Source organism: Mastigoproctus giganteus, chromosome 6 (genome assembly GCF_048544385.1).
Source record: "Mastigoproctus giganteus isolate SK-2022 chromosome 6, ASM4854438v1, whole genome shotgun sequence".
Lineage (NCBI taxonomy): Eukaryota > Metazoa > Arthropoda > Arachnida > Uropygi > Thelyphonidae > Mastigoproctus > Mastigoproctus giganteus.
This window is the reverse complement of record NC_143580.1, coordinates 126,833,636-126,856,375: the sequence shown is the minus strand read 5'-3', so window position 1 is coordinate 126,856,375 and position 22,740 is coordinate 126,833,636. Positions and strand designations below refer to the sequence as shown.

General features: G+C 37.2%; 1 protein-coding gene across 2 annotated transcripts in view; it reads left to right on the top strand.

Annotated features, from left to right (window-relative positions):
* Positions 1-22,740, top strand: part of Dhc64C (dynein heavy chain, cytoplasmic) — a 1,460,071-nt gene that overhangs the window by 476,040 nt on the left and 961,291 nt on the right. For both annotated transcript variants that reach the window (XM_090376486.1, XM_090376487.1), the window contains exons 31-32: positions 4,687-4,852; positions 11,286-11,471. In XM_090376486.1, coding sequence (XP_090232612.1) covers positions 4,687-4,852; positions 11,286-11,471 — 352 coding nt within the window. The remainder of the gene's footprint in view (positions 1-4,686; positions 4,853-11,285; positions 11,472-22,740) is intronic.

The window sequence follows — 22,740 nt, the reverse complement described above, 5'->3', positions numbered from 1 at the left end:
CAATGGGTGCTGCTCTTCGTGGACTAATGTTATTAGTGGAGTCCCACAGGGTTCGGTGTTGGGTCCTCTGTTGTTTTGTATATTTATCAATGATATTGATGAAGGTATATCAGGCTTAATGTTGAAGTTTGCAGATGATACAAAGGTTGGCAGGGTTGTTAATGACAGTGTGCTAATGCAACAGGATCTAGATAATTTGGGCAGATGGGCTAAGAAGTGGCAACTGAAGTTTAACCTTGACAAATGCAAAGTACTGCATATGGGTAGGAGTAACCCCAGAGAAACATACCAACTGTGTGGTACTACACTTAAGGTGGTAGAAAATGAAAAAGACCTGGGAGTAATTGTGCAGGCAGATATGAAGTTTTCTGAGCAATGCAGGCAGGCTGCCAGAGCAGGTCATGGGGTTTTGTCAATGATATATAGGAATTTTGCTAGTAGGGAGAAGGTGATTGACCCTCTGTATAAGGCAATGGTCAGGCCATGCCTTGAGTACTGCGTACAGGTCTGGAGGCCTCATTTTAGGAAGGATGTAAATTTACTTGAGCGTGTGCAGAGAAGGGCAAGTAGATTTGGTGAGGGAAAGAAGGGATCCTCTTACCAAGAGAGGCTTAAGTTCTGCAAATTGCAGTGGCTGGAGACTAGGCACTTGCGCGGTGATCTGATTGAGGTACATAAGGCCTTGAATGGGTTGAGCACGCTGAATTCTGATTGGAACCTTCCACTTGTTCAGATTACGAACTGAAGGGGGCAGAAATTCAAATTAAGAAAAGACAGATGTAGAATAGATGTGTGGAAATTTGCCTTTAGCCACCGGGTGGTTAATTGCTGGAACAAACTTCCATCTGTCATTGTGGAAGTTGATAGGTTGAATAAATATAAGGAGGAACTGGACAGGCATTTGGAGGGAATGGTGTGTTTTTTTTTTTTTTTTTTTTTTTTTGGCTGATGCTGCATAAGCTCATACACATGCTTTCTTGCATCGCATGCCAGTACTACTACAAACCTTTAGCCATGATTATGACAGCATTCCTGAATTCAGCAGAGGTCCCTATGGACTGTAGATGTGCAAATGTATCCTTAATTCACATCAAGTGATCAAAGGAATATATGAGCCATTACAGATCTGTTAGCTTCACTTCTCTTTTCGGAAAAATAATGTGGTCGCTGATTAAAGAAGTAATATTGGACCATCTAGACAGGAATTTAGTTATACTATAGTCATAGCATAGATTTTGATAAGGGGATATCTTGGCTCTCCATTCTTTTTGGATAATATCACAATAACCAAGGAACTTGGTGCAAAAAAATAATTTTGACATCATGTGATTTCAGAAAAGCTTACGATGTTGTTGCTTGTAGAAGACTGCTATACAAATTGGTGCAGTTTGGCATTATGGGCCTGTTGCTGTTATGAGTAAAGGGATGGTTGAATGGGTGAAAGCAGAGTGGTGATCAATGGGCACTGCTCTTCTTGGACTAATGTTATTGGCAGAATCCCCCAAAGTTGAATGTTGAGCCCATTGTTATTTTCTGTATATTCTACTGAAATTGTTAAAGGCATATCAGTCCTAATGTCTAAATTGCAGATGATATAGTGTTTGGCAAGATAGTTGAACACGGGGATGAGGGTTTGCAATTGAATTTTAATATTGACAAACTGAAGGCATCAGTAATCCCAAATTAAAGTACCAGCTGTGTTGCACTCAGGGCAGTACAGAATGGAAGTGGACTTATGTAGTCCACTTCTATTCTCTACTGCCCTGAATTCTACTTACCTACAAGAATACCGGACAATCCTAATCATACAGCCAACATGCCTGATCTTTTTCTCATGAACAACCCTTCTAAGTACATGGTCAAAGTGAGAGGTCCTCTAGGCACTTCAGATCAAACTTGGTGATTGTCTCTTCTCCAATAGAGCCTTTATCTCATGGCTGTTCCCAACCTCCTGTTGTTTGGCCTTACAATAATGCAACATGGGATGATCTGCATGATTTTTTTCCTTCTTTTCCTTGGTCGGATTACTGTTTCAAAACATGTGATGTCAACGTTTGTTCAGATCATGTCAGTGAAATTATTCTTGCAGGAATGGAATCCTTTATCCCATACTCCAATTTAAAAGCTCGTCCTTTATCTAAACCTTGGGTTTCCAATAAATGTGCTAAGGCTGTTCAAGAGAAGAATGTTGCATGTTGTAATTGGCTTGTTTCTAATTATTCAGTTTCATTTTCTGCCTACACCAAAGCTTGCAGCGATTGTAAAGCAGTTATTATTCAGTCCAAACTAGAGTTTGATCAGGCTAAGTGTAGACAACTTGCTTCTTGCTCTAATGGTAGCCGAGCATTCTGATCTCCTGCCAAAGCTATTGGCTGCAACTTTTGCCCATCTCTGCTTCCACCTCTGTCCAAACCAGATGGTTCTGTTGTCGCTTCAGCCAAGGATAAAGCTGACCTGCTAGCAGCCCATTTTTCTTCCAACTCCTGTATTAATGATCTTGGTAAAACCCCTCTCACCATTCCCAACATGCTCCCTTCAATGCCTCCTGTGGTCTTCTGTCAAAAGGATGTCAGAAGGATTTTGATGAATCTTGATTCTAAGAAAGCTCCAGGTATTTGGTATTTCTTCACTTTTTCTCAAAACCTGTATTCCGGAATTTACTCCTATTCTTTGCTGCCTTTTTTCACTTTCTTATTCCTAAGGTGGTTTTCCTTCTGCTTGGAAATTTGCTCACATCTAGCCAGTTCCAAAAAGGGTGACAAATCCCTCCCATCCAATTATTGTCCCATTACAATTACTTCTACTCTTCCTAAAGTAATGGAGAAATCAATTAACCGCCAACTCTTAAACTACCTAGAAACCTTCCATGTGATCAACGATCGCCAGTATGGATTCTGTCAGTGTCGATCCACTGGTGATATTCTGGCTTATGTTACCCACTTATGGACTAATTCAATGGAAAGGTTTGTTGAAACACAAGTATTTGCTCTTGACATCTCAAAGGTTTTCGATCATGTTTGGCATAAAGGTCTTCTATACAAGCTTCCATCTTATGGTTTGCCTACTGTTTTTAGTAATTGGTTATCCAGTTTTCTCTCTGATCGCTCACTGAGGGTGATGGTAGATGGCTCTGTCTTCTAAATTCTCCACTAATGCCGGTGACCCCCAAGTTCTTTCAGTTCTTTCCTCCACTCTTTTCCTCTTGTATATTAACAATCTTCTTTCATTGACTGGAAATCTTATCCATAGTTTTGCCGATGATAGCACATCGCGTTCTACTTTCCATTTTGAGAAACTTTGCCCTTCTGAATCAGCTTCAACTTCTTGAAAATCTGCTACCAATTCCTTAAATGCTGATCTTCAGGTAATTCTCTAGTGGGGCAAAGACAACTTAGTTGGTTTCAACCCTTCGAAAACTCAATTTTGTCTTATATCTTGCAAAAAGGATTCTTCTACTCCTATGCTTATCTTTAGTGACACCCCAATTTCTAGGCAAAATGATATATCTCTTTTGAGGATTACCCTGACTTCTAATCTTTCTTGGCACAAGCACATTACAAATATTGCTAATATTATAAATATTACAAATATAAATCACAAATCTGCCCTGTCATGAATATTGTTCCCACATTTCGGGTGGTTGCTCTCAAAACCTCTCTCAAGCTTCTTGATTCCATTCAGAGGAGTACAGTTAGGTTAATTAATGGTTCATCTCTAATAGAGTCTCTCCACTCACTGTCTCGTAGATGTACTGTTTGTGATACACGCCTCTGCTACAGATACTTCAGTGCTCTCTCTTTCAAAACTGTCCAAACACTTGCCACCAGCAGCCAACATTTATTTATTGTCCAACTTCAAATTTACAGAACCAACTTTTCATCATCCTCGTTTATTTATTCAACTGCCGTTTTCTGGAACAACCTTCCTTCATACGTATTTCCTGAAAATTACAGTCTACAGAAGTTGAAGTCCAATGTCAACAAGTATCTTCTTTTGTCTTCTCAACCTCCAACCCAAGCATGGTACTGAGTTCTATAGGTTCTAATACCTCTCATGTTTGGGGTTTACATTAAAAAAAAAACAAAAAAAACCCCATTAATGAAAAATGTTCAGTCAGTGTGCAAATACTGAGTAGCTGTTTATTTCATGTGCTTTTATGTTTACTATTTAAGAATGACTATTTATATCTGTTATCGCAGTGCTTGTTGCATTTTGAACACAGATATATTTTGTCACAAATCATTCTTATTGCCAGTTTTTATGTTTATATGCTTAAAGGTATTGAACATGTGTTAAGGATGTCATTTTGATTGTGTGTGTGTGTGTTCATTATTTTATTTATTTACTTTTTTCATCAGTAGTCAGGTTATCATTAAATTAATGAGAACTTTGTTACAGTAATGCTCAATTTTTGAAAGTATAATTTGGATTTTTTTGTATTCTCCCATTGGAATTTCTTATAAATAATCCACTATATTTTTCCAGCATATGCAGCACCCATTTGGAATGTTTTAGAGAGGTTTGAACAACTTGTCTTCTGTATTCACATCTTCATTATCATATTCGGATTTCAGCCATCCCCGAGTATAAATTAGTAGTTGATTTTTCATTTTACTTATCAGGGTTGGGGTGAGTGGGTATCTGAAATGTTTTGCTTAAAATATTATAAATGTTTCACTCCTCCAGGTTTTATTTTGTTGGCGATGAAGATTTGCTGGAAATAATTGGAAATAGTAAAAATGTTCCTCGGCTGCAAAAACATTTTAAGAAAATGTTTGCCGGAGTTGCTGCTATAATTTTGAGCGAAGACAATACAATTGTCACTGGTATTTCTTCAAAAGAAGGGGAAGAGGTGAGTGCAATGAATTTGTGATTCCAATAATTTTTAAAATGAGAATATAAACAATTTCATATCTTGGTTTAAAGATTTTGCCTCTCCACCCATTACACAAAGAAATCCACTTTCAAATTCTGTTGATGATTATAATAATCCATTTAGCTGTTTCAGTAATTTCTGATCTGTATGATCTCTAACATTGCCAGGCATTTTTATTCCTGACAAACTGACCTTAGAATACAAATTTTACTAACTCACCTTGATGTTGTCTCATGGCATTAGTAGTCAGGTTTAATAATTTGAAAGGGGGATTTCAGCGAAGAACTACATATTTATTTTAGGTACGAGGGTGGTTCAATAAAGAAGTGCCCTCACCTACTCCCACATATTGCAGAGTCATGATATTTTGTACGTAGCATCAAACATATCTCTGCAGTAAAGGTGTAAAATTTCAGCCCTGTGTCTTAATTTGTTTTTCTCTTACAGAGCTGAACATGTGACGAAGTTGCATCGTGGACAATGCTGAAGCCAGAGCTGTAATCCAGTATCTGTTCTTGAAGGGGAAATCTCCTAAAGAAATCCACGAGGAGATGACTGCTGTATATAAGGATGAAGCCCCTTCCTGTGGCATTGTGAAGCACTGGCATAGACAGTTTAGTGTGGGGCAGACATCGGTAGAATCTGAGCCCATTCCAGGTTGTCCCCATTCAGCCATTGATGACAGTACGATCAGAAAAGTGGAGTCTTTAATCTTGGAAGATCGCCAGATATCTGTGTGTGAATTGTCCTAGAAGGTGAAAATTAGTGTGGGCTCTGTTGAAATAGTCCTTCCTGACCAACTCCATTTATGGAAATTGAGTGCAAGATGGATTCCCTGATAATTGACTGGTTTCCAGAGGGCTGATTGACAATAGAACAAGAGTTACTAGCCCCATGCCAAAAAAAATTAAGGAAGACTTTTTCTCTCATCTAATCACTCAGGATGAAAGTTGGATACACCATTTCGACCTGATAGCAAAAAGCAGTCCATGGAATGGCGACATCATGGTTCCCCACCCCTCAAAAAGGCAAGGGTCCAAGTGTCAGCAGGAAAGGTCTTGCTGACAGTGTTTTGGGATGAGAAAAGCGTAATAATGACTGATTACCTGCCGAAAGATAGAACAATTACATGTGCCTATTATGCCAACTTACTCACAAAATTATGGGAGAAAATCAAACATGTAGGTGTGGCAGGCTGTCCAAATGTGTGAGAATGCTTCAAGGCAGTTCCTCAGTTCACACTTCTCAAATTGCAAAACACAAGAGGCCACTTGTGGTACGAAATACTGCCCCACACAGCATACTCACCCGATCTTGCACCATCGGATTTCTTGTTTCCTTCCCTCAAATAATTTCTTTGGGGGACCCACTTCCCTGATGATGAGACACTGATTTCTGCAACAGAGCCATGGTTCAAAGACCAACCTCACCACTTTTACAAAAGCGGTATCCGTAGCCTCATCCATCGATGGGGGAAAATGTGTAAATCTTCTCGGTGGCTATGTAGAGAAGGACTGATTTCCGTCTGTAGTAATGTTTTTTTCATTTGGATTCCTTCAATTTCACTTAAATTTCCATAATTTTCCCCTGGGATTTGGAAGGATGCGTCCTCTCTTGATCATTCTAAACATGATTTCTATAGAGGTGTTTTTTTTTTTTTTTTCTTGGGTCTGTGTTTAGTTTTAATCTTTTATATGTTTGTTGGTCTTAGCAGTGAATTGTCTATTCCTTTAAATAATAATTTAGAAATTGTAAATGCAATATTAGAAAACATAAGAAATTTAAATTTCAGTAATTATATATCTGAGATTAATTTACTTAACTATTAGATTCTTTGCAATGATGTATTGTATTCGATGGAATCATGTACCCTATTATTGTTTCACTTGTTGTATTAGGCGAACAAGTTATTTTCTTTGTGCAGAGTTTTCTGGTATTTGGTCTGATGTTATTTACTATTATTATTACCTTCTGTCTTCTTTATGGCAGCCATAGAGATTAGACATTTTATAATATGTTTTGTTATAGGATGAAATCCAGTATAGTATTAAGAAGCCAATAGATCAGGGGTTCTTAATTTTATTCTTTAAGTGAGCAAGATTTTTGCAGCTTACAATATGTGTGAGCACCATATAATTTTTGTTGCTTAAAGATTAAAAATGCATTTTTTTTAAATTAATTTTTTAGCTTCAACTCTGGGCGCTAATATTTATAACGTTATCAGTGTGAACCTTGACTTTAAAGAGATGATGCCAAATCTTTGAAATTAATTTCTCTATTATGAAGAGATAATTCCAGATTTTCTTTCTTCCAAATGTGATGACAACAACAATCTTGCCCCCCCCCCCCCAATTTTTTTCTTTTAGTTTTTGATATTGTTCATTAATGAAAAAGCACTTTCACACGTGTATATTGATGCAAACATAAAGTACTTTGAATGCTTCTCTTTGTAATAAAGGAAATTTTTTGCAGTCAGAAGAATCACAGAATTTTAAAATAGTTTTGAGTTGTAAAAGACATTTCAGAGCTTGGCAGCTGCTACTTCATTTTTATTGAAAATTTATTCCAAGTTACTGATTTCACAATTTTTGTAATTTATCGTTACTTCAAATTTTGGAAGGTGCTCTTACAAGCATTCAAATCTTTCTTGGAATTGGTCACTAAGGTCTTTATTACAAACGATGGGCACTCCGAGCAGTTTTCCAGACATTTTTTAAGAGTAGGAAAAAGAAGCAGATTTCCTTTTAAAACTTGTTTCTGAAACACTTGAAGTTTTTTCTCAATTGCAATAATCTCCTCATATAAAACTCCCACAAATTTATCTTTTCCCTGTAGCCACAAATTAACTAACTTTAAATGGCTGAAGATGTCAGCCATGAATGAAAGTGTAATCTTAATCTTGAGTAAAAATTTTATTAAAAAGGTTTTCTTTATTGCTTTCTATTAGAAATAGCTTTTGCTTCTTCAAAACCTCCCAAATTCTGGAGAGCGCCTTTCTCGACTGAGCCAAAGAATCTGCCAACAAAGGCAGATTACGAGAAACCTTTGGCAAAGGATGCTAAGAAAAACAGCAAGGACTTCTTTACTTATATGAACTGTAAAAGGAAGGGGGATGAATCAGATTGGTCCACTTGATATCGCTGGTTCCGACTGTTGATGATCCTACTTAAGATAACTGATAATCTGAATGGGTATTTTGCTTCTATATTCACACATGAGGAGTTATTAACGGAGGAAAATACCAGAGGTTTATTAAATTGTAATAGGGTGCTTAATAATTTTGTAATAACTGAGAGCAAAGTGGAGGAGAAAGTTGAAATTAAACTTGAGAGGCACATGGAGTGGATGGGATCTATCCAGTTATATTAAAAGAGGTGGCAAAGGAAGTAAGCAAACCAATAGCCATAATTACGAGAGCATTCTTGGAATTAGGGGAAGTCCCCATGGACTGGAGACGGTCAAATGTATCCTAATTCACAAAGGGTGATCTAATAATGGTGAAAAGAGTAATTACAGACCAGTTAGTTTAACTTCTGTTCCAGGTAAAATAATGGAATCACTGGTTAAAGATGCGTTGCAGGATCATCTAGACAAGACTGCAGCAATAATTGAGTCCACAGATGCAGAAATGGTTGAAGGATACATCAATTTGCAAAATAACATAGCTTGTGAACACTCTAGACCTCAATCCAATTGAAAATGGATGGAAGAAAATGGGTGTTTCAGTAATGCAAAAAAAAAAAAAAAAAGGGGTCACCATACTTAAGAGTACTGCAGGAGACATTAATCTGTTTGGTCCCATTATATTTCCCAGGAATACATTCAGACCCTTCTCTGATTGATGCTGCAGTGGTGTGCAGTAGTCATCAAAGCAAACGGTGAGCCAACAAAATATTAGTGTGTATTTTTTGGTTACGTAACTGCCTGTTGTCCTAGTGCAAATAAAGTAATGAAAAAAATTCACTGCTTTCATATATGGACCATAAGTAACATATTGTTATTTTGGAGAAAACTACGTGTTTCATTGTATATTTACCCATAGTGCATAGGCACCTCCGTAGCAAGGTGGGCAGGAGCAGCAGTGCGTAGCACACGCTTCTTGATTAGACCGGGGTTCAAGCCCGTGACCACCAAATAAGGAGGATGTGGAAAGTTCAGGGAATGACCACCGCATATCCCCGGAGCAATATGGTCTTAGTTGCTAATGCTCCTAAAAAGCCAATAACAACAATCATAGTGCATAAAAGAAAATTTTTCTGCAAAATAATAGTTTCATATGTGTATTTTTATTACTTATGTTCTTTCAGCTCTTATAAAAGATTAGATGCCCGTGTAATGGCAAACAACCTAAAAAATGAGGTGGTGCAGGTTTTTTTTTTTTTTTTTTTTTTTTTTTTTTTTGAGTACCAAAGTAGGTGCTAATAACCAATTGATAGAAAAGTATGACACCTCCTGTCAGTCAGATATGCAGTATGCCATGCATGAAGAACAATGGGAGCAGGCGAATTGTGTTAACTACAAATTGTTTTCTATGATAAAAGTTAGCACAATTACTGTTAAATGTCTAATTCTGGACTGCTCCAATTTGAACAGCAGTCTTTAATGTTGACCAGTTTCAAAAGCTTTATTAATGAAATATATGCATATTATGTTAGAATTATATTTTGCACCCAGTTCCATTGTGACCATATTACAGTAGCTAATCAGATTAGTTAGACAAGTTTGCCAACTAACAAATTTGTACTTTTGTGCTGCCATCTAACTGTATTCCTGTAAAGATGTTCATTCTTTTCTTCTTTGAATCCTCTCTCTCTCTCTCTCTCTCTCTCCTATGCATGTGGCACAGGGGGGAGAGGGAGAGAGGGAGGGTAAATATGGCCACATTATCTAGTATACTTATAATTTAAAGCAAACAGCTCTGTCTTTGGTGATTATTATAATGTAGGTTACTCTGTCTTTTGTGATAGTGTTAAACTCAAATTTAAAAGTTAATCTTAAACAATTCTGCATCAAATTTGGATACCTCTTATTTTAGGAATGATTCCCTGCCCCTCAAAGCATCATGACTACGCCCATAATTTAGCTATCCACTGCATGGTCATAATGTGGTTCATACAAAGTGCTTGATCTGGCAGACTTCGAGAAAGATGATCATCAGACACTTGTTGAAGGGTGGCAATATTATGGAAACTTCAGATCTTTGGGCTGTTTGCACAGTGCTGAAGTTAAGATATTCCAAGAGTGGACAGAGCAACAGTCATTGGGCCAATGGCAGGCAGGCACCCATGCCTCATTGATTGTCAAGGTGAACATAGCCTTGTGTGAGCCAATAGATGGAAAACAGCAGAAAAGCTGATCATGGACTTTAACCAGAAAACGACCAGTAGGGTTCTACAACTATCATACCACAAACATTCCTCCGTATGGGTTGCTAGAGTAGGCACCTGGTCAGGGTTCCAATTTACAGCCACCTGTCACCAGTGATGTAATTGCACCATTGATGAATGGAAAAAACTTGCTTTTTCTATTGGATCTCTTTTTCCTGCTGTGTTGTGTGGAGATGAAGTCTTGCACTAACAGAAAACATGCAGATCGTGGTAATGTTTTGGCATGGGGGGGGATAATTTTCCCTGGGAAATCTCTTGGAGCCTTAATACTCCAAGGGCGCCTCCTTAGCCAGGTGGGAACAAGTAGCAGTGCATAGCACATGCTTCTTGATTAGACCGGGGTTCGAGCCCGTCACCACCAAATACTGAGGATGCGGAAAGGTCAGGGAATGACTACTGTGTATTCCCGGAGCAATATGGCCTTAGTTGCTAATGCTACTAAAAACCAAATAACAACATCATACTCAAAGACTAAATGCTAAAACCTATCTATATCTTCTGGCTGAACAGTTATATTCCTTCGTGGTGACTGTCTTCTTGGATGGCACAGGTGTGTTCTAGCAGGATAATGCATTCTGCTATGTTGCTGGTATTGTTTGAGATTGGGCCACCTAATTTTCCAGATATGAATCTTATATAACATCTCCATGGACTATCATAGGTTTACAGGATGCAGTCTTGGCAGCATGATGCAACATTCTCTAGTAATGTTCAGAGGTCTTATAGAGTCCATGACACATTAAGTGGTGGCAACTGGTAGAAAGGAGAGGGCATACTCACTTTTAGGTAGGTGGTTACAATGTTCTTACTGGAAAGTATAATATCTCTTTGTATTTTATGACTAGTTATGTGCTGATGGTTATTTGAAATTTGTTTTTGGAAAGTTGGATATCGTGTAACAGGAAAATAATTGTAATACACATTGGTAACATTCTTCATAAGAATTATCAGGTTCTGTTGAAATTCAGAATGCATTTCTGTAATTTTCTAATAATTTTGCATGCAAATTTTTTTTGTTTTAGGTAGTGTTCAGCACTCCTGTTTCCATTAAGGAGCATCCAAAAATAAATGAGTGGTTATCTTTGGTTGAAAAAGAAATGAGGGTAACGCTTGCTAAGCTGTTAGCATCAGCAGTAGCTGATATAGTTCCATTTAAACAAGGTGACATCCAACAAGAAGACTACATGCTTTGGGTTGACAAATATCAGGTGAAGAAAGTTCTCTTGATTAAATTGTTTAATATATAATAACATATGTAGCTGCTTCAGAACAAATTTCTCCTTTTTGTGGAAATCTAGTGTCTAATTTTGTAATAAAGGTTGATTAGATTGTCATATCACTTTGTATGAAGTTCAATGAAAAATTATGCAAGTTAGCAAGCTTTTTCAGCATCATCAAGAGGGAGGGGGAATTCACCCAGAACACTGCCCTTTTCCCCTAATAACTTATCTAATCTTTGCTTAAATTTATTCAGATTATCTGGAAGTTTGGATGGAAGTTTGTCCAACAATCAAAGTCCCCTTTGGTGAAAACATTGTTACACATTTATTCTGTAATCCTCATTTTTCAACTTAAATTGATATACCCTTATAATCCATGTAGAAGTTAAGGATTCATAATCATTCAATTTAATCAATCCATTTAAAAAGACTCTTACTTCTATCAGGTCTACTATGAAATTTTCAAGTGACTAGTTCCAGATGCTGCATTTACATGAATGAATTCTTTCTTGGCAAGGGTTTCTTTTGTGCCTCTTTAATTTCTAACATCCTTCCACATCTTAAAATGAGACTTCCAGACCTGTATGCAGCACACATGATGTAGCCTAGTCATTGCCTTATACAGTTAGTTAACCACCTCCTTGGCCCTACTTGCAGAGTTCTAGTATTCCCCTAAGAGAATCCTATGAGGAGCTGCCTTTGCAACTGGTCAGTGAAATTTTTGTCATATGTGCAATTATGTCCAGGTCTCTCTCTCTCTCTCTTTTGCCCTTACCTGCTTTGGGTGTGATACCACCCAATTAGTATGTTTTTCTGAGATTACTGCTACCCAAATTTATTATTACCTTCTAAGTCTGTTTATTTATTTATTTTATTCTTGTTTTTGTTAAATTTGACTTGGTACATTATGGCCCCAGCTGCCAATGCGCCATTAATCAATCAATCTTGTTGTGGTAGCATATGCTGATTCCTGTAATTACTCAAATTGCCAAACTTTTTATCAACAAACTTGTGAACAGAGACTAATAACCTTAATCTAAAAAGATCAGTCCCCATTACAAACCACTCTTTTCTGCATTCAGCCATTACTTTATCCCTAGCAGTGGCCTGCCCCTAATTCTACAATGCTCTAATTTATACCAGAGTCTTACATGTGTAACAGTATAAAAGTCTTTACTGAAACCTAAGTATATGGTGTAAAAATTATTATTTTTGCATCTAATTTTATTATGATTGCATCATAGTAGCTAATCAGATTGGGTAGACAAGAACTGATTAGCTGCTATAATGGAGTCACCACGAAACTAGTATTACTTCTTTGATGACTGACTCTATTTGTCCTGGAACAGAAATCTTACAGGTCTGTAATTATGTACTTCCTCTTAAAATTTAATTGGATAGATTTTGTAAGACTAAGATGCCTTATTTGTTGTTAGCTTCTTAAATTTTTCTTTCCCTTTTAATGTGAACTATTAAAAAATTATTTAGCTCCTATATATTGTATTACTTGGTGTAATTCTAGTATGCCATTCCTAAAAATATCTTCTATTAGTTTAGAAGCAAAATATTTATTCACTTCTTCATCAAAGTGAACTACATGATCAGTGGTTATGGCATCCACATCCTGGGGACCAGTATGGTTCATCCCTTCTGCCATTTAAGATTCTTTGACTCCTGATAATTTCTAATCATTGCTTACATTCTTCTTCTTCCATGCTACTCATCACATTACTTCATTTGATATCCATATCAGCCTAAACCTTGAACAGAGTCTCTTAGTGTAAAAAGTCCAGTATCCTTTTACTCTTACTGGAATTCTTTTCAGGAAGTAAGAGTAAAAGAATTTAAGAGTATTTAGAATTTAAGGTTGGTGACATAACATGGTCCCAGTAAAATGAATTTAAAACTAGCTAAGGGCATTCTAATTCCTTATTAGAGTAAATATCTTCCATTTGTGCTTGACACTAGTTGTATTGTTAAGTAAATCATGTCATTATATTATGATCACTGCACCTAGTGGTTACTTTAATTGGAGGTTTTTAATGCTTGAATTTTTTTTTCCCCCTTTTGTATAAGTGCACACACAATTTTTAGTCAATATGTGTAAATTTAAAATCTCCCTTTAGAAGACATTATGAATTGCCCAAATCAATTTTTCCATACAGCTGTTCATTTTGCCTATAACATACTTCTCTTTTATTTTGTTCCAAGCAGACTCAACATTACACTGGCCAAATACAGCCAGGTGGGATACTTTTAGATTCTGTGTGCTTAACCACATCTCTACTCTCACGACAACTATATGTATTGTATTTGCCATATTCAATTTCCTCATCTCTCATGATGTCTGAGAGATATGTTTCCAATAACCCTATCATTTTTGCATTCCATGACTTAAACAACATTGCCAAAAAGTTTGTGTATTTACTTTCACTGGCATACACATGTGTTTGTGTTGCACCTGCATTTGCTCTGAGTAACTCAGCACAGTCTGCATATTTTTGCTTGTTCCATGTAGACTCCAAGCACATGTTATAAACCTTGCAAACCTTCCTTTTTCAGGCTGCAACCTGTCCCAATAGAAGCAGGAAAAGAAGTAGTTTCAAGTAAAAAAAAAAAAAAAGTGGAGTACTATATTAGTGCAGTTAATGAAATAATTTGAGAAATAAAACTTACTGCATTTCGAATTTCAGTCTATAATGTGCTTCTATTTTGACATTTCAGGTAAATTTTGGCAAATGGGGAGAACTGTGCGTATCCTCAGTTCTCCCCATTTGCCAAAACTATTTTGACAGTGACTAAGATTAGAATAGGTTCCTTAGAAATGATTGTTGTCTGTGAGTTATTGTTATTAGTGGCTAACAAAGTAAGGAAACAAGCTTACAAAAAAAAAAAAAAAAACCTACCTCTCTGTCCATCCCATCCCTAATAGCTTCTCTAATTCTTATTTAAATTTCTTAAAACTACCCGCCTTCGCAACACCGGATTTTTGTTTCAATAATTAATCACTCTCAGTAAGTTAAAATTTTCACATCTGTCCTACTACTATCCTTTTTTTTCAATTTGAATTTCTCTTTATATGTATATTTTTAAAGTAGCAGTTAGCATGCCATCTGCATTTAATTTATTCAATCCATATAAGGCCTTAAACACTTCAATCAGGCAATTATGCAAATGACTAGTTCCACATGCTTCAGTTTGCAACCTGAAATCTTTTATGATAATAGTACTTTTGTGTCTTTGACTAGTTATGTTGCTTTTCTCTCTCCACCCATTCCATCAGATCCACATCATTCCTAAAATGATTGTTACAATACTAAAGGTGCGAGTTAATCCTTCCTTACACGATGGGACAACTACTTTTTTTTTCTTGCTAGCAGAATTCCTATATATCATTGACAGAAGCAGATGAGCTGTCCTTTCAGTCTGTCCACACTGTTGAGGAAACTTCATATCAGGCTATATAACTGACCTAGGTCTTTTTTTTTCCTCCTCTAACTTGAGTCTCATTCATTGTTATGGAAAACTGCTTTCCATTATGCTGGGTCATGAATTTTTCAAGGGTAAACCTCAATTGCTACCGTCTCAGCCCATTTGGCTATTTTTCTAGATCTGTTTGCAGTATATTACTCTGATTTCTGTCAGTAATCTCCCTGCCAACTCAAAATATTGAAAATAATAATAGACTGAAGCCTGGGATACTCTACTATGAACATTATTGAATAAACAGCAGGGCCAATCAATAATCACTCTATGCCTTCTGCTACTGAACCATCTTTATATATGTAGCAGTAGATTTCCCGTATTGCCTCACTGCTCCAATCTGTTGAGCAGTCTTTGATGTGGAATAGTGTAAAAATGTTTTTTCTGAAAATATACTTATACGTTGTCAGAATTATTTTTTGCCAGTTCCTTAGTTACTGTATCGCAGTGTCCAATTTTTAGTTGGTCAGAGAATCTTGCCACTTAACAAATCCATGCTGTGATAGTCATAACTACATTACTTCTTTAACCAATGAGTCCTTTATTCTTTCCATTACTTCTTTATCCAATGATACCTTTATTTTTCCTAGAATAGCAGTCACACTTATAGCTCTGTAATTGCTTCTTTCTTTAATCCCACTTTATGAATAGGGAAGACATTTTTGCACATATCCAGTTAATAGGGACCTTCCCTGAATCCAAGGGTGCTTTTGTAATCATGGCTAAAGATTTACTTATTTTTTTTTCTTTGTTTAGTATAGTTGGATACATTCCATCAGCTACAGCCGCTATATTTACTTTTATCTTCAACAATTTTTTCCTAATTAGCTTCCAGTTAATAAGTATACTCAGTTGGTATACTTCAGGTAAATATTTTCTTCATGTGTGAAAATAGTAATTCAGTTTATCATAAACCAGAACAGAATATTCAGTATTTATGCCCTCCGTATCAAGTGTACCAATCTGGTTCACTCCTTTCCTTCTAGTATGAACACATGAAATCTTTTCTACATTTTTTTGCATGGCTGGCCAAAACTTTATTAATGATACTGATGAAGGCATATTGGGCTTAATGTCCAAGTTTGCAGATGATATGGTTTGCAGGTTGGTTAATGAGGGGAATGAGGGACAACTACCTTTGCTATTCTGTGTGCTACTGCAACAGAATCTAGAAAAGTTAGGCAGATGGGCTGAGAAATTGGAATTTAACATTTACAAATGCAAATTACTGCATATGGGTAGCAGAAACCCCATAGTAACATACCAGCTATGTGGTCCTACACTCAGGGTAGTAAAAAATGAAAAGCCAGGGGTAATTTTGCAGCCAAATATGAAGTTTTTTGGGCAATTTGGACACGCTGCCAGGACAGCTCATGGAGTTTTTCACTTTGCTAAACAGGAATTTTGCTAGCAGGGATAAGTGGTGCTTATTCCATTGTATAAGGCAATGGTCAAGGCCACATCTTGAGTACTGCATACAGGTCTGGAGGCTTCATTTTAGGAAGGATGCAGAACTTCTGGAATGAGTGCAGAGAAGAACAAAGTTTGAGAGAAACAAAGGGATGCTCTTACAAGGAAAGGCTGCAAGGCCATAGTTTTACAAATTGCAGCATCTGAAGAATAGGCACCTGCGGGGGTGATCTGATCGGTAAGGCTTTGAATGGATTAAACAAGCATCATGGGATTCTTCCTCTTGGATTCGTGCTGATGGGATTCTTCCTCTTGCTCAGACTACGCACACAATGTGTACAAATTGAAATTATGGAAGGACAGTTGCAGAATAGATGTGCAGAAGCTTTCATTTGGCTAGTGGTGGTTGAAACAGCTTCCATCTGTTTTTGAAGTTGATAGCTTAAATGAACTCAAGGAAGAACTAGACAAACTATTTGAGGGAATTAGTAGGTGAAACAGGAAGTGTCTTTTTTTTTTTTAGTTTACTGATGCTGTATCATTTGCCATTACTAATGCTAATTTGAGTAGTGCTTTGGGGGAGGGGATTTACCTCTGTTCCCCCTACACAGTCGCTCTGGACACAACCACTTTCTGTTCTTTGAAATTAAACTTTCTATTTAAACAAATAACACTTTGAAGAGAAATGAAATAAAAATGTGTATGTGTATACACTACCCCTAGAAAACATGTATGGACACATTGGTTTCACTGGAACAACTTTCACTTACTTCTGTTACATCTTGTCCCCCCCCCCTTTGGCTGCTGCAAGACACCTCTTATATATAGGAAATGTTATATATACTAAGCTATATGTTAAGCAGGATGATTTCAACCTGACTTACAATTTGGGAATCCAGGTTTAAACTCCTATGCAAAATATATGATTCCAGAAAGCTTCCAGTTTATTAGTTCTAATTTTTATTAGTTGCATCCCCTATCAAATGATCAACCTATTATCTAGGTTAAGAACTAATCTAGGTTAAATATAAGTAATATGTCTATAAACTTCATTAAGTACCATATTAATATAGTCATTACATCTATAGTCAACAGATGGTACTAACAGATGCAACAGATGCTGCTCCTGCCCACCTGGCGCCTCCGTAGCCAGGTGGGTAGGAGCAGCAGTGCATAGCATATGCTTCTTGATTAGACGGAGGTTCGAGCCCATGACCACCAAATACGGAGGATGTGGAAAGGTCAGGGAATGACCACCGCATATCCCCGGAGCAATATGGCCTTAGTTGCTAATGCTCCTAAAAAAAAAAAAAAGATGGTACTAAGGCATTAATCCAGTTAGCATCATTTAAGGCATTTTGCAACACAATTGAAACAATGGAAGCATCCCTCATTTCTCTTCCTCCTCCTAAAATGTTTCAAGTGCCAGAGTTTGCTGGGAAAATCATGGCATCTGTCTTCTGGAATGTAGAAGGAAGAAAGGAAGGTTCATGATTGACCTTCTGGAACGGGGTTTCTATTCAATAGGATTTCTTATTTGCTTTCTCGAAAGGATGTAAATAGGTTGTTTTTTGGAGTCTTTCTTAATTTTTATCCATAGAAAGGCTGTATATTAACCATTGGCCAAGTTGAAAACATTTTGTGGGTTCTTATTAGTATTAGCATATTTTACGTTGGTTGTGTTTGGTATTACAGTAGACTCTTGATTTTCTGGGATGGATGGTAAAAAGAAATTCCTGGTTAATCCAAAAATACAGTAAGTTTCCGACATGTGTAAGAGATATGTCTCAGGACTTCTCATGTAAGTAGAGTTTTATCTAACTCCGGAATGACTAATACAATATTGCTGCTATATCCCTAATATGCCAAAATTACAAAAACCATATAATGGTTTATATAGTTTGTTTTTTTAAATCCTCAGAAGAATGAAGAAAAATAGTGATATATTTTTAATTAGTTCAATTAAAAACTTTATCTGCGGACAGCAGTGAAGTAGCTGGAGTGGCACATTAGAAAAGAAATCATAAAAGAAGAAATGCATGTTATTCTACTGTAAAAACTGATACGTATTTCGTAGCCTTGGTTATTAAAGTTGACTTTCATTGGTGGCAATCGCTTCACCGCTTCTAGTATACTGTCTTGATCCTTTATTGTGTTCACTGTTGACACTGACAAATCTGAATTAATGTTTGGCCATTTTCATACATCCTTATTATTTTAATTTTCTGATCCGACTTGATAGCTTTCCTATCTTGATAAATTTACTAGTACCGCTGTCACTTATTCTCTTAGTCGGCACCATGATAACGGTCAAAATTAAATTTTCCGAATAGAACTTCACGAGGTTACTACCTCATGCAAGCTCACATTTTACTAAAGTACATTTCTGGAGGTCACTGCCGAAAAACAATAAAAACAATTTGCACTTTCCAGGTCATTCAGCTTGTCTGTAGTGTAACCATTTATAAATGGGTAGTAAACTTGATCTTATTGCACTTGCTATAGTGCCGATACCAATGGTTTGGTGGCCAACATTATAATGGTTCTTTAAAGATTTAACGGATACACCATTTTCAAAATTTTGAACAATTTCAAGTTTTTGTTTAATTGAAAGCTCAACTCTTGCATTTGCCCATCATTTTCGCAATTTCTGAACAAACAAACAAATGAAAAAAGTTACTATAAAAAAAAAATTCCGAAATCTCTGACATAAATAAACAAACAAAATTTGCCCTTTTGTGGTGTGACGGAACACAACAATCAACGTGACGCACTAAATCAAACTAAACTTTTTTTTTTTTTTTTTTTTTAAGTCTTGAAGTTTCCTGGTTAATCCGATCCCAGTAAATTGAGAGTCTGCTGTACTTGTATTAGATGCTACTGTCATTTTATTATTATTAATTTTTAAGCAGTACCGAGTGCTTATGTAGCATTTACTTCAGTAACCAATTCAATATGTTTGTTTGTTTCTGGTTGCCAAATCAGAAAGGAACTTGTTTTAAATATAACAAAGAAGTAACAGTAGTAGAATGGTAAAGGAAGCAAGCTTATATAACATCAGCAACACGCGCACACGCGCACACACACACACACACACACACACACACACACACAAACACACACACACTTCAACCATCCAAGAATTCGTCTAGTTCTCCCTTCAATTTATTCAACCAGAGAACAGATTTTTTTTTTTTATCTGAACCCCAAACACGAGAGGTATTAGAACCTATAGTACTTAGTACCATGCTTGGGTTGGAGGTTGAGAAGATGAAAGAAGATATTTGTTGACATTGGACTTGAACTTCTGTAGATTGTAATTTTCAGGAAATACGTATGAAGGAAGGTTGTTCCAGAAAACTGCAGTTCAATGAATAAATGAGGAAGGTGAAAAGTTGGTTCTGTGGATTGGAAGGTGGACAGTAAATGGATGTTGGCTGGTGGAGGCATGTGTTCGGACTGTTTTGAAAGAGAGAGTGGGAATTATAGAAGCCAATTGAGAAGAACAGTGCCCATAGAAGTATCTGTAGAAGAGGCATGCAGCAGAGACAGTACGTCTATGAGAGAGCGAGTGGAGAGACTCTGTTAGAGATGAATCATTAATTAACCTAACTACCTTCTTCTGAATGGAATCAAGAATTCCTTCTATTGTTTACATAAGTAAAGAACTCTTTGCTGTTTTTCTTTGCATCCCTTGCCAAAGATATCTCGTAATCTGCCTTCGCCTGCCTAACCTCCTTTGTAACTTGGTTACAGATCAACTTGTATCTATCATAGGCTTCTGTGTCACATGTTAATTTGTATGTATCCCATGCATTTTTCTTCTCTGCCATATGTCTCATTAGTTCATCTGACATCCATTTAGGCCTAAACCTTGAACAATATTTCTTAGTTGGTATGTAAAGCCTAGTAGCTTCCAAGATAAGTTCTTTGAATGCTTCCCATTTTGAATTTGCTGTTGGTAACATCATCAGTTGGTCCCACTGTATAGAATTTAAATACTGTCTCAGTCCATCGTAGTCGCCTTTACGGAAGCAATAACCCTTCCCTTTACCCCTAATGGTAGTTACCTCTTTGAGTAAATCCCACTTCAGCACACTGTGATCACTGCCACCTAGTGGTTCATTTATCTGCAGATTCTTAATGCATGAAGAATCACTGCTGATAATCAAATCAAGAGTATTACTCCCTCTAGTTGCCTCCCGAACATGCTGATGTAGAAAACAATCATCCAATAAATCCACATCCAATAAGCCCTGCTAGTGTGTGAGTAACCAGCCCCCAAATTCCAGTCAATATCTGGGAAATTAAAATCTCCCATTATAAGAAACTCTGATTTACCGGCCCACTCTATTTCCCTGTACAGTTCCTTATTATACTCATCAGAGTCATTAGGCCTATAGCACACTCCCACTCTCAATCCTGATCTCCCAATGTCTATGTCACACCAAACTGACTCCACACTGCACTGTCCAGCGATGTCGACTGGCTTCACTTCCTTGGTTTTTATGTGTTTCTTAACTAATAGCATAACCCCTCCCCCCTTCCTATCCTGTCTATCCTTTCTGTAGACGTTGTACTCCCCAAATTGCAGTTCTGCATCCCTTATATCTGTGTGACACCACATCTCTGATATCCAAACAATATCTGCCTTCGATGTTTTGAGCAATACCTCAAATTCATCAAATTTATTTACTAAACTCCTAGCATTGGTGTACACGCAAGTATACTGCACCTGTTTCTATTCTTAGCTACCCTAACACAACCCATGTGTTTACTTGTACCGCAGTGGCTCCCAGCAGTCTCTGAAATACCATGCATCTTGTTTTTCAGGCTTCTGCTCATTCTAATAGAAGCAGTGCAAGAATCTCTTTCACCTCTGCCAGTGGCTACTGTCAATCTATTGGTATACATGCACCTGTTCTTTTTCTTAGCTACCTAACACAACCCATGTGTTTACTTGTACCCCAATGATTCCCAGCAGTCTGTGAAATATCCTGCATCTTATTTTCCAGGCTGCTGCTCATTCCAATAGAAGCAGTGCAAGAATCACTTTCACCTTTGCCAGTTGCTGCTGTTAATCTATTAGTCCTTGTATCTCCCCCAATCTAGTAGTTTTCCGACCCACCTAACACTGCCTCGATAGCATCAGCCAACATTCTTGCACCCTTTCTATTTAAGTGTATCCCATCCCTGTAGAAGCAATCTCTCCTGTTAACAAGTACAGACCAGGCTGAAAAAAATTCTACCCCTTGAGCCTTGCGCAATCTTTCCTGGGCCGAATTGATCGACAGGGCTTTCATCATATACTCCCTCCTATCGTGTCTGGGCAGAATTGCAGCCACTTTCAAATTCAAGCCTAATTCACGCCTTTTTTTCAACAGTGACCTGTACTTGTTAAGTAATTCCGGCGGTCTCCTACTCATAATATCATTAGTGCCAACATGTACAACTATATCACCTTTTGTGCCCTTAAAAGATGATATCCGCTCTACGTCATGAACCTTTGCCCCTGGCAGAAATACCCTGGTCCTGTTCCACCTATCCTTTTTACAAAGCATGTTTCCCGTTTCCCTGACAATAGTCACCAACAATTACTAGTTCCTTTGGGACCAGCGCATTCTGCCTTGAGGGCTGCCGCTGCAATGCGTGATGACCAAGTGCAAGCTCTGGCATTGGTGTGGGCAGCTGAGAGCTTGATGGGCCCTCACTTTTAATCCTTCGAGGGCATCCACCTTGTCCTTCAAGCTCTCATATAGTCCCATAACAACACTGAGTTGTTGCCTGATTTCCTTGCATCATGCACACACAAAGACATCCCCCATGACAGTATCATGTCCTGTACCTGACTGCTCCACAAACATCAAGCAAGTAGTACATTTGAAAATGCTGTGATTCAGAGGGCAAGTGCCCCCCTCAGTTCTCCCCTGAGCCACAGCACTCCCATTAGCTTGGGCCTTTTGCTTTGCTGGTCTGGTCTGAGTCATGATTTCGATTTAATTTCAGTACAAAATTAAAACCCTAAACTTGTATCCCAACACAGTTATAACAGGTATATTTATGTTTCAGTATAGAGTGTTATCTACGAAATCCCTTCATATAACTTCCATATAAAGTTAAGTATTAATTATTTATTTTTCTAATTATTTATGTTACGTAACCTAAGTCGTTATAGGTATAGTTAAAAATACAATTTAATTGACAATGAAGTTCAACAAGATTAATAGATTTTACTGATTAATTGACAATATGATGTCCTATACTATATTAAGCTTATGCTATCTAGTTCGAGATATTTTGTATCGCGTAACAATGGCGGCAAATTACGAACGGTAAACGTATGGATTTGATACCCTTACCGATA